The following is a 15274-nucleotide window of genomic DNA, read 5'->3' as shown; positions in this document are numbered from 1 at the left end:
CAGCAGGAACTCCAGTTGCCATCAGGATTTTGCAGAGCTGCTGTAACAACCCACAGTGAAACATGGCCTTCTGGCAGCTGCTGGTGGCACCAGGAGGGTTTGTGGGAGACACGAGTACCCGCACAAGCTAGAGAAAAAGAAACATTTCTGTGTGGAGAGAGCCTGAGACCTGGTGAAATGCTAAATAAAATAATGCACCCATTTGAAGGTCAGCCATGAAACAGAACTGCACCTAAAAACGGGCAGAGAAAACAAGTTTGAGTTCAGGGAAGCTCTTTAACCTCTTCAAATATCTGACTCCATTGTGAACACTAAGTGAGGAGAAATCAAGCTGTAATTTTTAATCTTATTTGGCTCACCATTTGCCAGAACTACTTCTCAGGAAGTGAGAACTACCTGCTCATCTTCCACACCAAGTGCCACAGAACAGAAAAACCTCATTTCATCCTCTGGGAGGGAAGATGCCCAACAATCAGGAATTGTGAACTCACAGAAAGAGCAGCTACTGGAATCTGGTTAATGCACTGTGGCCACACATGCATTCATGCAGGAGGATTCTTGACATAGAACACCCCTGAGTATGAACTTAGCTCAAATCCCTGTCACTTCTTCAGCTCCCTGAAAGGAAGGCACAGGATATTCCAGTCATTACCAAGTCACAGTTTGGCAACAGGATTTGTGCTGAAAGCAGCACATCTCAGGAATGCTGGCAGCTAATTCTGAGCTACAGACCACACATGGATTTCAGAGATAATTGTTAACATTACACTTGTTCTTCATTGCAAGAGAGATGAAAAACTGTTGACGTTGGTGTTTAGGAGTTTGATGAAGTGTGTTCTACCTGCAGCATTAGGTGAAGATTAGTCACTTTCTGGGCAGACCACCCACAGTTGTCATCTCCAACTTCAAACCAAGGCTTCATACGCTGGATGTATGAACCTTCTTTGAAGAAATTCTGATTGGAATTATTATTCTTCAACAAGTTTTGTATTAAGAGGAGACAGTCTTCCACTACGATTCCTGGTGAGACAAAAAAAACAAAAGATCCATAAAAAAAATGACACACAGAAAACTAATTAGCCTCTCCATGCATTAAGGATGTTCTGAATGGAAAACATCACACCCTTCTGAACTCTGTTAACAAATGTTAGATTTGTATCAAGAACTGCTAACCTCATGCATGAAAAAGGGTCAGTCTACATTAAATACATCTAATGTTGATCCAGCATATTTCCAAGGAAATCACTGTGTTTCTTTCACAAGTGTAAACCAAAATCATTATTTCCCAAGAATATACAGTTTCTACGAGTTAATTGGGTAGGAATAGGAAGAGTTTCCAACAAAGCCTCAGAAGCACTTCCTGGCTTGAAGTGTACCTGCTTCTGAGTCAGGCTACATGATTGTCTCTGTGTTGTGAGCACTAAAATCAAGTTCCTCTTGAGCTGCCTCATGCTTCAAATGCAGCAGTTGTTACTGGATTACACATCATCATTAATCACTGGCTACATCTTCAACTCATTGCAAAGCTACTTTTGGTGTAAAATCAATTCTTAGATACAGCCCTTACAATGAGCCAATTCATACTCAACTCCTTGGAGCTGCAACATCTTTTCCTCCTCCTCAGGTTTTATCTGAAGGGAAAAAAGCACTCGAGATACTCATCAGCTGGGTACTCTGTGAAGAGAAACTCCTCAGACAACTCTGTCCAGAGGACAATAACAGCAAGCTGCTTCCAGTACTGCTGGAATGCCTCAAAATCTGGACTTGACAGAAAGGACCAAGACTTGCTCTTCTGAGCACACAGAGGCAATGTCAGACTTGGGAGTGGGAGAACAGAGAGCAGCTGTCACATTCTGTGTGCCCTGCTCCTGCTGCAGGGCCACAGCTGGTCATCTGGTCCTCAGCAGGGCTGCATATGCAACAGGAAAGCAGAGAACTGGTAACACTTAGGAATTTACATATCAAGTCTCCTAAAATTATTAGCTGCCTAAAAATAGCAGCTTGGAATCAGAGGTTTGCTTCATCCTTCCTTGTGCCAACATACTTGGAGTAATTCAGCTGGGAGAGAAGTGGTAACTGCTCCTGCAGACCACAAAGCTCACAGAAAACAACCTGTCTTGTTACTGAAAAAGATCCTGGAGCAAACTGCAACTGCTTTTAAGTTCATAATGTGTTGCTAATTAAAAAAAAAATAAAAAAATAAAAAGAGCTAAGTGCTGCATTATTTTTTATTTCTTTTTAAATCTTTTTTTCAGGTAAATTATTTAACAAGCAGCTGACTAAAATACTGCAGTTACTTGTGAGGCTGAAGAAGCTCAGCAAGCTGTGACTTCCAGCACTCCAAGCACCCAGGGATCTCACAGGAGGAATTGCAGATGCTGAACTCTGTAAGTGACAAATGCAGCTCACACATTCCTGACATGGCCCTTCAAAGCATAAACATTCACAGACATAAGCCAAACAGGAACACCCAAACTTACACACACATGCTCAGAGGAACTAACTTCTGTTTTAACTAATATCTCAAGACCAATTTTGAAAGATGCTGAAAGCCTGCCTGCTTATTTCATCTTTTTGCTGTTGTTACAACCAGGCTGTATGTTTTGATCCTTCTATCCATTAACCCAGCTCCCATCACATACTAACATCAGCCTGGAAACACTGTCAACTAATAGTTTGTGCAGAAGCACAAGGCTATGAATAGGAGTTTCCTGTACCTCCATCACTGTTTCCTTCCTCTGTGATGATATCCAGAAGTCTCTCAAAGGCATTTTCAAAGGCAACAATCTTCTGTATGGCTGCATTACTTTTTGTCAGTTGCTGTAACAACAAGACTCCCTTGACAGGTGGGGGAAGAGAAGAAATTAACCTTACGTTTTAGTAGAACTACATTGCTTTTCACAAGTCACAGCTCTTAGAGGGATCCTGAATCAGCAGCATATTCCTTGGCCAGCATCATAGGACAGAACTGCATGCCCTGCAACTCAGCACATCTAACAAAACCCACCATGGACACCATGAAGTAGGTCTCTCATACCTGACTGCACTTCAAAATAGAAGCACAGTACTGTTAAGAAGGGCTATACAGAAGAAAGAGGGAACTTGTAAAGCACCTCAAGTATTCTGAAGTAATTAGAGGATTTTGGCTATTTATTGAAAGGATAAACTGCCTTTATTCTGTACTTACATCATTTCTTATCACCTCCCTAGAGTCTGCTAGTAGATCCATCAGCCTGGAAACACCTGGAAGAAACACATTAAAAAAACAAAGCATAAAAGAGGTGCAGCTTTTTTCATGCTGGAGGTCTTTAAAACCCATCAGTTGACACTCCTCTAGCCCTCTGCCCTGATGTTTGCCAAATTTCCACCTTCAGGTTGATGAGCAATAAACCCAACCACTTACCCATAGGACTGACAAGAATGATCTGCTGCACTTGAGGTCCTTGTTGCTTTAAGAGAGATGTAAGTAGTTTCACTCCAGGCCAACGAACATGGAAATCAAATTCCTGCCAAGATGGAGAGGAGCACATGAAGTAACAATTTCCTCAGTGTTCAGCTTTTCTTCTAGACACTAGTTATGAATACACACCAAAGGGATAAGGAATTGAATCTCCTGTCCATTTCTTTTCTCATTCATCCCTTTACAGCATATGGCCAGCAAGTCTAAACACTACCCTCTTCTCACAGCATTGTCATGGTTGGAAAGGACCTCTGAGATCACAAAACAAACCCCAAGCAGACACAGACAACCACACATTCCACCAGAAAGCCCCCACGAAAAAACCCACCTCAGCCACTAGACCATGCCCTGAAGTGTCACACCTACATGTTTCTTCAACACCTCCAAGGATGGTGACTCTACCTCCTCCCCAGACAGGCTGTTCCAGTGCCTGACCACTCTTTCAGTATAGAAATTCTTCCTAATATCCAATCTAAAACTCCTCTGGCTGAGCTTCAGGCCATTTCCTCTGGTCCTGCCATTATTCACTTGAGACAAGAGGCCAACTCCCACCTCCCTACAGCCTCCTTTCAGGTAGCTGTAGAGGGCAATGAGGTCTCCCCTCAGTGTCCACTTCTCCAAACTAAACAATCCCAATTCCCTCGGCCTCTCCTCATAGGACTTGTTCTCCAGACCCTTCACCAGCTTGGTTGCCCTTCTCTGAACTTGCTCCAACACCTCAATGTCCTTCTTGTAGTCAGGGGCTCAGAAATGAACACAAGACTTGAGGTGCAGCTTCATCACTGCCCAGTTCTGGTGATCATAAGATCGTGCCCAGGGCTGTGATCACCTCCCTGGTCCTGCTGGTCACACTACTCCTGATGCAGGCCAGGATGCTGGTGGTCTTCTTGGCCACCTGGGCACACTGCTGGCTCATGTTCATCCAGCTGTCCACCAGCACCCCCAGCTCCTTCTCTGCTGGGCAGCTCTCCAGCCACTGCCCCAAGCCTGGAGTGTTGCCGGGGGTTGCTGTGAGTGAAATGCAGGACCTGGCACTTGGCCTTATTGAACCTCATACAATTGGCCTTGGCCCATCAATTCTACCTGTCCAGGTCCCTCTGCAGAGCCTTCCTACCCTCAAGCAGATCAACACTCCTGCCCAACTTGGTGTCATCTGCAAACATATTGAGGAGGTCCTCAATAGCTTAGATTGTTGATAAAGACATTGAACAAGACTGGCCCCAACACTGAGCCCTGAGGGACACCTCTGGTGACCAGCCCCAACTAGATTTAGCCCCATTCACCACAACTCTCTGGGCCCAGCCATTCAGCCAGGCTTTTACCCAGTGAAGAGAACACTGATCTGTGCCACGATTCACCAGCTTCTCCAGGAGATGCTGTGGGAGATGGTGTCCAAGGCCTTACCAAAGTCCAGGGAGACAACATCCACAGCCTTCCCCTCATCAAGAAGGTCACAGAAAGAGATCAGGTTGGTCAAACAAGACCTCCCTTTCATAAACCCATGCTGGCTGGCCCTGATCCCCTGGCTGCCCTGCACTTGCCTGTGGTTCTTAGCTTTATTATCAGTTTCCTGAACTCCCAGCTGGTTCCTTTCCTCCCTCTCCTCTGCAGTGGCTTTCCCAGCTGTTTCTTCTTTCTAAAAACCAGTCAGCCCTATCCATATTAGTCAGAAATCCAAGAGGGAAAGAAAGGCAAGTCCTTTTGTGTCTTCTTCCTATGCCCAAAGAGTAACAGCAGCTTCTTTGCTAAGACAGAGTCTTGTCAGCAAGAGAAATCTCCAGCACTAATGAGCCCAGGGACAGACCTGACCAACCACAACAAACCTTTAGGCTTCCACCTCCAACACCACACTCATCATGTCAAAGAACACCTCAGGTTTTGACACAGATCTCACTGGACAGACAACACTACAGCTGTATCCATTAAGATAACCTCCCTGTACAACACTACTTATCCCTCAGAATTCCAAGTACAATTCCATTACTCACCTCCACAAGAGTCAACAAGAGTGTGACATTTTCTTGCTGTTTAATGAAAATCTCTGTGAACTGACTTCCCAAATCATCAACTTGTTTGGGTAAGTTTTCCTCTGTAATAGTAAAAAACCAATGTATTACAACACAGGATTGGAAGAACTTACGGGAACTGTGACTTTTGTTCTTACTAAAATAGGGCCATGGGCAACCACAAGAGTTTAGAGTTCCTGCTATACTGTTAATTTAATTATTTTCACAACAAACACTGACAAAAGCTTAGCACAAAAGAGAAATCCTACACTATTCAACTTTTACAGAGAGATATTTTGGTTTAAGAGCAGGAGGGAACCGAGACTCTACCAAACAGACTCATTTCAGCATGAAAAGCAAAAATCCTGTTTTCATTTATCACATCCAGCTAGATTCACAGCTCTCACCCCCACTGTTGCCTGTTACAGGACATGAGCAGAGAATTCAGAGAGAAAAGAGAACCCTCCCAGCAGTGAAGGAGCAGAAAGCCTTGTGTGCCCCTGAACTGCTCCAGCAGAGAAGTTCCTCACAAGGACCATTCACTAACATGCAAAAGCAAAGCATGTTTCATGTCAATAGGACTGAACTGAATGGTGGGGAATATAAACCATCTAAAGCTAAATGGCTCAAACACCTCATTTATTTATTTTGGTTTAGCCATTTGGTTTAAACACCAGGAGAACAACTTTGAAACAGATCAGCATGAAAACCCTTTCAGTCCTGGAATCCAAATTAATTTCAGCAGGGCAGTAGAACAGAGGTCTGTGCCTAATTGGCTACAGCAAAAGGATCTCTTACTTATCAGTTGTGTAGACTTGGAGCAGCATGTGGATTTTGCCTCATTTCCCAATTATTTCATGCATCAGACTTGCACAAGCAAACAACAAATGCAAAAGCATCCCACAAAACAACAGAAAACATGCAAACTGCATCTCAGCACTGCAGCTGTTTTTCTGGCCCAAGTGACCATTTCCTGGTTCATGAAACCACCCCACTGAGGTACTCCTGGTTGGCACAGATCAAGAATTTCAATGGAAAAAAATGAGGAACATCAATTCTGACTCAAAGTAAGCTTTTTTTTTTTTTTGTTATACTTTGAGTTTGCACACCAGGAGGACACTTCCTTCAGATCCAGTGCAGTTTGAGACCTCAGCTCCTCTGCTGCTTCCACCCTGGTTCCAGCCCAGTTCCCATGCAACAGGGATGGGAATTCAGCTGCACGTGACAGCAGGGTCACCCCATGTGGAATGAGCTTCTCATTAGGCTTTAATAGGTTGGTTCTTTGCCTGGTTGTGTCTAGACAAGGCTTCTCACAACAGCACAGAATGCCAGTGAACACCCACTAACTGCTGGGAGCAATACAGACACATCCACTGGGATCCAGCCCCAGCCAAACACTCTTCTCCCTGCCAACCTTCTTCTCCCCACACATCCCCTAACCAATCTGCTGCTTTGCTCCCTTCTCTCCCCATAACCTCAAAGCCCCTCCTGTCCCTCCATGGGCTCTGTTCTGTCCCAGGCAGCTCAGACAGCCCAACAGTGGGTGAAGAGCTGCAGCAAAGGCTCAGGAGCTACCTCAGCTGCCCTACAGCTCCCCCTGAGGGACCCACAGCACTGCCAGGCCATCCCCTGCTGCCTGATGGAGCCATGGGCACAGCTTAAAGCATAAAGCACAGAAAATAGGTGGTAAAGCCACCGAATTTCTGACCAAATCCAAAGGTCTGATTTGGGTCAGCGAAGGCAAAACAAGGATTTTTTTTTTCCTCCTGCATAAGCTGCAGGATTTACAGCCTTACCAAGGAGCACTAACCATTAACAACTGAGCAGCTATAAAAAAATGGTCAAAGACCACAGTGTTCAAACTCTGCACCTTGTCAGGGGGATGGCAAAACAGAAATCAAAGGACTCTACCATAAAAATTTGGTGCCAAGAAAATGATTTTAATTCAATCAACTAACCCAATTCAAACTATTTGCTATAGCAATTCACTGCAAGGTACCAGTTTATAAGCTCTCTTTTCTAAGGATTTTCAATATAGGAAAGAGGTTTTTGTTTAGCCTTTCAGACAGCAGAGTAGCTGATCATTTCTCTAACAGTGTAGCTACACTTCTCCCTTCAAGCAGTCTTTTTAGCAGGTCATTTACAAGAGGGAGAGAAGCAGCACCTGCCTGCTGTAAATTTTTAGCTGCAGAAAATAAGAAATGCTGACAAAATACTCCTTTCTAATCCCAATTCTTGTCTTTGCACAAGTTCTGGGTGCTCAGGCTAAACCTGAGCAGTACACACAACTCACAGCCTCTTGAAGCTTGGTGTGGTTTCTATTTATTCCAAAAGCTTGACTCCAGTAGAGGATGTTTTGCATCCTTCTATAAAAGGGCCAAATTAAAGTTGTCTTCCCCCTCCCCACTCTGACTTTTTACTTTCAGTGTTTCTTCTAGTACAGTTTTAAAAGATAGAGAGGAGCTGGACAGAAAGAAACAGGCAGAGTGAAACATGTTGACACACCACAGATCTTGTACCAAGCACAGCTCTTCAATCTGTACATTCACAGAGCTCAGATAAGGAGAACAACTTCCATCTATTAAGATTAGCTCATAGTGAGTCACTAACAACCAGCACTGTGAACTAGAACTTAATCTTATTATAAACAGATGAAGTGCATTTTGATAAAACTAGTTTTTAAAAAAACAAGAACGTAAAGTGTTAGTGGTAACTTAAGGGTAGAAGGAAACACTATTTTAACATGCATTGCTTAAAAGAGACACTGTGAAGGATGCTTACATGCAGCACACACATTTGTGTCAAACTCCAGAGTTTCTTGAAAATTGAAACTCTGGGCACAACCTTTTGTCCATTAAAATCCTACCACTGCTGAAGCTGCACACTCTCATGACAACCCAAACCAGAATTTATCATCATCACAATCTCAAGAGATCTGCTGGCATTCAGCATGCCCAAATCACATGAGAAATAAAACTGGGAAGACATTTCAGCTCCAAAGAAACTGTATAGAGCAGAATGCAAAAAGCTTTCAGTCAGCTCCAGTGCACATCTTGACAGTGTCCTTTTTAAAGAGCAGGGAGTGTTATGGGTGTGAGTAGCAACTAGGCCTAAAATAAAGTGCAATATATATATAGAAGTAAAGGTTCATTTACCTTCAGAATCATCTGTCAGTGCAGATATAAGAAAAAGAAACAAGAGACAGGTTTACAAGTTGAATAGCTTTCCAAACAGCACAACCAATAGCAGCATAAGGTCAGATTTTTCAAAGCAGCCATCTTAGCTTGCTATGCAGCAACCACTCCTTCAGGTAGTTCTTGTGGAAGTGGCTGAACTAAACAACCCCCTAGTCTTACAACACTGGTTATCTCAGGTACATAACTTGATTTTGTCAATTCTTTGCCCTTTGTAAGAGGCTGCTGATAACATTCTTGTCAAACCCAGCATCAAGGCCACTACCACAGACACGGATTCACCAGCACCATAAAACTCTCCTCTTGTTCAAAACCTCTTTCTTCAAGATCAGGCAAGTGGATGAGCAAGGAAAAGGCAAGAAAGCAAAGAATCTGAGCTGGTTACATCTCAGAAGGATTGGCAGTCTCTTGCAGCTACATAAGGCAAAACAATTCATGGTAGAAGGCACCACGAAAGGACATACTGGACAAGGTCATTCTTACATACTGGCAGAAATGTATTCATATTGGAGAACCCTCACCTAATTTCCATAAGGTTATTTATCAGTTAAGGAGCCTTGGAAGAAATATCATGGGGTGAATACTGCAGACAAGGAGACTTCAACTGAACAGCAGTATCACCTCATACTCGGCCCATTCATGGGAGTATTTGCAGTCCACTACATGTAATGGAAACTGAAATGAGATACAAGGGTGTCAAAGACTAGAAAGACTCTTGAGGTCAATGGCAAATGCAGGATGTTATGAACCCAGCTATTCAACCACCTTAAGTGTAGCCCTCTCCTCACACTGTATCCGTGCATGCCCAAGACCTCTGAGATATTTTGGACAAGCTGGAATAATGGATTTGCATGTCCACTCATCCAAAAGCAGAATGGATGTCCTACAAGCCTTATGGGTTGTTGATGTGTTCTTCTTGAAGCCTGGGAAATCAAGTCTACAACCATTTGGCTTTGGTTACTAGTTTAACTAGTAATCAAGCCAAGACAACAGAAGTGGTTTTCCAAACAACACCTGCAACAGGGCACAGGTGTCAGGAAGGCCAACTGAATCCTGCAGTTGGCTCTCCTACACAATTGGCTTCAGTTTAACAGCCAGCAACCTTTCTGGCAGCACCACCTGCTTGCAGTTGCCTACATGACCATGTCTCCATCCTCCCCAGCAATGGGAACAAGTGTGGCCCAGCTCAGCACCTGACAGACACAGCTCTCCAGCTGATGCCTCCTGCCAGCCCAGCTCTTGCACAGCCCTCAGCCAGACCCCATCCCCATTCTATAGGCACTTCCTTGATGCTGAAAACAGACTGACTGTCCTGCCCTACACACCATGCACTCTCCCAGAGCCTAAAACATCTATCATCAACAGCTCTTTTTTATTCACTTCTTTAGTTTTGAGAACCTTCTTCCTGCCCAAGCCTAATTTGGGTTACTGCTGTCACCTTCTTCACCGTGATGTTTCGCAGCCTTTCTGTGAAACATGGTTATTTTTAGGAGCTGTACCCATTCTTCATTGGTCACCAAGACCAGTTTTGATGACCTACCAAAAAGGGCCTTTGAAAATAAAATCAAGGCAGCAGGGGCAGGGAGTTTCACAACCTAGCTGTATAGAGCCTACTTCTACATCTACCTATCTTGGAAGGATATGGGAGAGTCTCTTCCTAAAGTGCCACAGGAGGGCTGAAGGTTTTCACACTTACTGCTGCCTTAATATAGGGACCTGAGATTTTCACTCTCAATATCCTGGTCAAATCATCAGCTCACATTACCCATTTGACAGTAACAGCAGAACTGTCTTTTCCAAATAAAAAAAGAATGGCTCAATTTACTATTTACAAACTAGAAAAAAAACTCCCCTATTCCAACCTGGCTGCTTTTCACTGAACAGTTTTTAAAATGAATAAGCAAGAGATCCAGTAGTACTTCAATGCAAGATGCACACAAAATTTCTAGCATTGTCATAACAGCTACACAATGACACAGCAAGCCTCAGCATTAGTAAATCACACAGTATTTCAGTTTATAATTTGAACAAAGGAAAAAGGAAAGCACCCCCACAGTTAACACAGCTATTACTACCAAGTGCTTACCTTGCTCCTCTTCTTCTAGGTCATTCGATATTACATTGTAGAGAGTGTCCAAGGCATAGCCAATTATTTCAGAATCTGAACTGCAAATGAAAGAACCACTTTTCTTTAATGACTTATTTCCAACTGCTCTTACAACATTGTTTTTCTGCACAGGCAGTTCCCTTTGCAGCATTAGATCAAGCGAGAAGGACTGATGTTGACACACATTTTGTAATGTCACAGACCCATGAGCTGTCTGGTCCCTGAATGGAATCAAACTCCTTCTCCCAGTTTCACTCCCTCAGGTGGCCACATCCAGAAAGTCTGGTGGCAGAACATGACCACAGAAAGCTTTCCTGTGAGCATGTCTTCTATTTCCTGAGTCACTCCTGCCAACCTGCTCTTCAAGTATAACAGGAGACACCTCTGGAAGGGATTCACAGAAAAGCTTCAGACAAGCTTCGGCACCATCCCAGGAAAAGACCCTCCTCACTACCCTGTCAGAGAGAACTAGGGCCCAAAACTTGGCACTCCACATGAATGGCAACAGCTGCAGATTCTCCCAAATGGGCCAGACTCCATGTCATCAGCTCAGACCACACCCAGGTATTAGGGGTTTCTGAACTCCAGGCATCCCTGGGAAGCTGCCAGGCAGCCAATCTAACCCCAAAGCATTAGTTCACCTGCTTACACCAGGACTCTTCTCTGAAGAGCCTTGCTTTATGAGAGACCTGTTTCTTCTGCATTACCAAGCCTCAACAATCCATAAACCCTAGGGTACAACAAAGACCAGGACAGGAATTTTGGGGGGGGAACATATCCAATTTTGCTCCTTTCTTTCTCAAAGTGGACAAGTACGAAAGCACAGCCAGTCAAACAACAAAGGAAAAGAAAACATCACCCAGGAAGGCACCTCAGAGTGCAGGACACACCTCACAGTTTCTTTCAGGTCCTCCCCAAGCATCAGAAGAGCACACTGTCAGAACAAGACCTCTCATTCAAACTTGGCAGCACTTGCTTTCACTCACCTCCAAGGCATACAAAGTAAGGCCTCCACACCAAAGGTAAAGTTCCATTTGAAGCAGCTACTGGGCCAGTTCAGAGCAGAGGCCTAAGAAACAACCTAACCAGCAATCTTAAAAGGCCAAGCCTTAACTGAAGCCAGCTATCTCTGCCAGACCCCTCATTAAATACACCAGACCTACAGCAGTTGTTGCAACCAAAAGATGCCTCCAGGTGATCCACAAGCTTTGAAAAGACAGATCAGAGCAGTCAATACCTACACTTCTTGTATCCCTACACCAAGGACTTTAGAGCAAGCTGTCACAGTGACACCTCACCTCCCTTTCTACAACTCTCACCCAAAATCAGAACAATCAGGTGTCAGTTTGTTCCTTCACACTGAGTTTTGATCTAAATCCTGGCCCTGCCAACACCCTCCCAGAATACAAGCATTATTCCTCAGTGTGTCTCTCAGCTAACACCAGCTGCTTTTAAGCTGTGCTGGAATGGAAACAAAAAGGGAGGGAAATCATCTCCTCCTCTGCCAAACTGTTAGTACCAAAGCAAGGAAAGGAAGCTTTTAGGACATGTAAACTGTCTCATTCAGCTGGTGTGCTCAGATTTCCAGCTTATGTTTGCCCTTGGTTGTAATTTTGGTTCCTCAACACAACATGACCAAGCCTATGGTTTCCTTTTCATATAACAAGCAATTTCACATCTGAAAGACACCTAGAAATTATTTCCTGGAGACCGAAAGAAAAAAGTTGCAGCCCTGCTTTTCCTTTCCCTTGTTAGGGACATTACAGCAGCTCCAAAAGAATAAGCAGATTTTATGTATATGTGGTAAAAATGGGCCTTTTTTCTGTCTAGAGAAGAACACATTACAACATGAGGAGAGCAGCATCCTATCTTTACTTTTCACTGCCTTGCTACCATCTGCTGTTCACCAGATACAACATCTTACTGGTTGTGCTCAGACTAAAGCTGTGCAGCTTTTGCTCTGTAGTGAAAAAAAATCAGTCAGGAAATAGAGCTCCAGTCTCTCACACATCCACAGAAAATGCAGAACATGTCCATGCAGCATTCCATGAGTTCACAAACAGTAGCAGAGAAGAATCATATGGAAGTGAAGGCACCCAGGTATTGTCCTGCACAGGAAGGGTGCCTCAAAAGTGTTTTAACCTATTCTTCTAAAACTACAGCATTCCCCTGTCAAGAAAAACAGTGTTTCTGTCATGTCTGCAAGGAAGGGCACTTGGTAATCCCTAAAAAAAACCCAACTCATGGAAAAGCTGTCAAAGGGGTAATGACATTTATATTAACTCTTACAGAAGTTTTAATGAGAAACATTGCAATCTGAAAATTTGCTACTAATAGCATATAAATAACTGGGGTTTGTACCTTCATAAAAAAGAAAATTCATTCTCTCAGGTTTGTATTGGGTTTCAAACTATTAGAATTGTCATGCTGAAAGTTAAAAACCTTCTTATGTTAGTAGAAAAGCAGTTAAAAGACCACGTTGACTTCTTGCTCCAGTGCTTTCTCCACACCAACAGTGAAGTGGTTCTGGCCCGTTCTACAGTCAATGCCAAGTTGGTTTCAAAATAATCCCTGGTGGGCTGTGGCAACATCTAGACAGCAAGTCCATAAAAGTCCTCTAGTAGATACCATTCCCTACTTCATATTACAAAATAAACATAAGGCTTAAGAACACTGGTGTGTTTAGGAGTCTGAACATTTAAATGCTGACTCAGGAGCATTCCCAGGCTCCAGGATGGCTGACAAGCAGAGCTGAAATACTAGGGAAAGCCAGTTTTCTATATAATGAAATTTAGGCACTCAGACAGGAGACAGAGCTCAAGGCAAACTTCCAGTAATTCATATAACAAGTGGAATGATGTGTTCATGTAAGAGACAGAAGTGGCATCCCCCTGTACCAGGATCAAGGCTGCCAATAATTCAAAGCAACAGTTAAAGATCTGAGGACAGAAATGGGAACAGGACACAGGCAGCACTCACCATTTCAACACAGCCATGCAAACCAGCCCTTCTCCCTGCTAAATTCAGGAGCTGAAGCTATAAATATGCCTCTCACCTCATGGTGATGACTTCAGAATTAGTATCAAAATGCCTTATAATCCAAAGTGTTAAAGAAAAGTGCAGTTCACTACAATGAAAGTACATAATCAGCACAGCAACAAGGCTGCAAATGGAAGGAAGAAACTACTACAGAACTGGTACCATGCTTGTTCCTTCTCTTGGAATTTCAAGTGAAAAGCACATGGATACACCAAAATCAGGAGGCACAGAGATAAAAGACAGCTACTTGCTTACTCAATGGCTACATGAATAAGTTAACAGAATTCTCAGAAAAGAGCTGTGCCATCATACTTGGCTGCTAAGTTCTTAAAACCAGATGACTCTTCAGTTAGATATTGACTTCACAATGAGCTTATTTGCATTAGGAAATAATAATCTCTTACCAGCAAAGTTGCTTCTGTTTTCATATTACTACTAGAAAGGCTGCTGAAGATGGAACAGCTGTGCATCCTGAACTATTCCATTATTTTTTGGTAGATACCTAACAGGAAAGTGTCTTTGCACTTGTCACTGTTCTCATCTTACAGCACTCTGTACACCAGCTATCCATCCCACACACCCACCCAGGCTCTGAGAATTCAGAGACCCATGCCTGCTGCTGGCTTCTCCCTTCTAGTTCTTTCCACCCAAACCTCCTATATCCCTGCAAAAAAAGCTGGAGTGCAGATTGAGCCTCACCTGATAACAGCCCAACCACACCCTGCTTCTCCCCAGCTGGGAAGTGAGGATCCTGTGGATGAAGTTCATATTCTGATGCACACAAAACACAGCAGCTACAGGTGTACATCCCAGACAACAGGCAGACAAGTGTGGAACATCTCCAGTCAGTAAGACAAGTACCATCTGCAGCTGCATGGCCAAAAGCTTCACCTTCAGGAGCTCAGTCACCCTTCTTCAGGCCAACCTAATAATCCCTGAGAAAGCATGCTTACCTAAAGCTAATCTACAGGGGGGAACAGAAGTCACTATTCTGACCTCAGCATATTGCCTGATCCTTTCATATTTATCATCTTATTAGACCTTCTGCAACCTTAAAATTCATAGCAACACAGTCAAGAGTTCGGGACCAGCACACGTGAGTCACTCCTAAATACAGTGACATGAGAAGACAGCCAGAGTCAATCACTGACTTTGAAGTCTGAATGTCTTTGAAGTTGCAGTGTTGCTTCTTCAAAATCATCTCAAGCAGCTGCAATGGATAACAAAATAAAAATAGAGGAGGACAGGAGGAGGAAATGAGCATTTTCTGCTTCTGCACAAGTCTTCAGGGCACCTGAGGTGGTCACTGAAAACAGGTCCCAAGATCCTAACAGAAATGACAGCTTAGCAGCCCTGTGCTCTGTCAGGCCACCACCAGTTCACCCCACCACTCACAGGGGTACTGAGGGACAGCTGAGCCTGCAACTCACTTGCCAACCAGCTGCTCAGATGGGATGGCTTTGATTTG

At 43.7% G+C, this 15274-nt stretch overlaps 1 protein-coding gene across 1 annotated transcript in view; it reads right to left on the bottom strand.

Moving 5' to 3' along the window:
• Positions 1-15274, bottom strand: part of USO1 (USO1 vesicle transport factor) — a 35818-nt gene that overhangs the window by 16857 nt on the left and 3687 nt on the right. Inside the window, exons 4-11 of the mRNA XM_010003633.1 lie at positions 10747-10826; positions 8622-8633; positions 5449-5549; positions 3404-3506; positions 3188-3243; positions 2718-2838; positions 842-1020; positions 4-127 (exon numbers count right to left, since the gene is read on the bottom strand). Of these exons, the coding sequence (XP_010001935.1) occupies positions 4-127; positions 842-1020; positions 2718-2838; positions 3188-3243; positions 3404-3506; positions 5449-5549; positions 8622-8633; positions 10747-10826 (776 nt within the window). The remainder of the gene's footprint in view (positions 1-3; positions 128-841; positions 1021-2717; positions 2839-3187; positions 3244-3403; positions 3507-5448; positions 5550-8621; positions 8634-10746; positions 10827-15274) is intronic.

This window comes from Chaetura pelagica, unplaced genomic scaffold (genome assembly GCF_000747805.2).
Source record: "Chaetura pelagica isolate M959 unplaced genomic scaffold, ChaPel_1.0 scaffold358, whole genome shotgun sequence".
NCBI classification, from domain to species: Eukaryota; Metazoa; Chordata; class Aves; order Apodiformes; family Apodidae; genus Chaetura; species Chaetura pelagica.
Note: the sequence above shows the minus strand (reverse complement) of the source record. Positions and strands in the feature narration are given on the sequence as shown.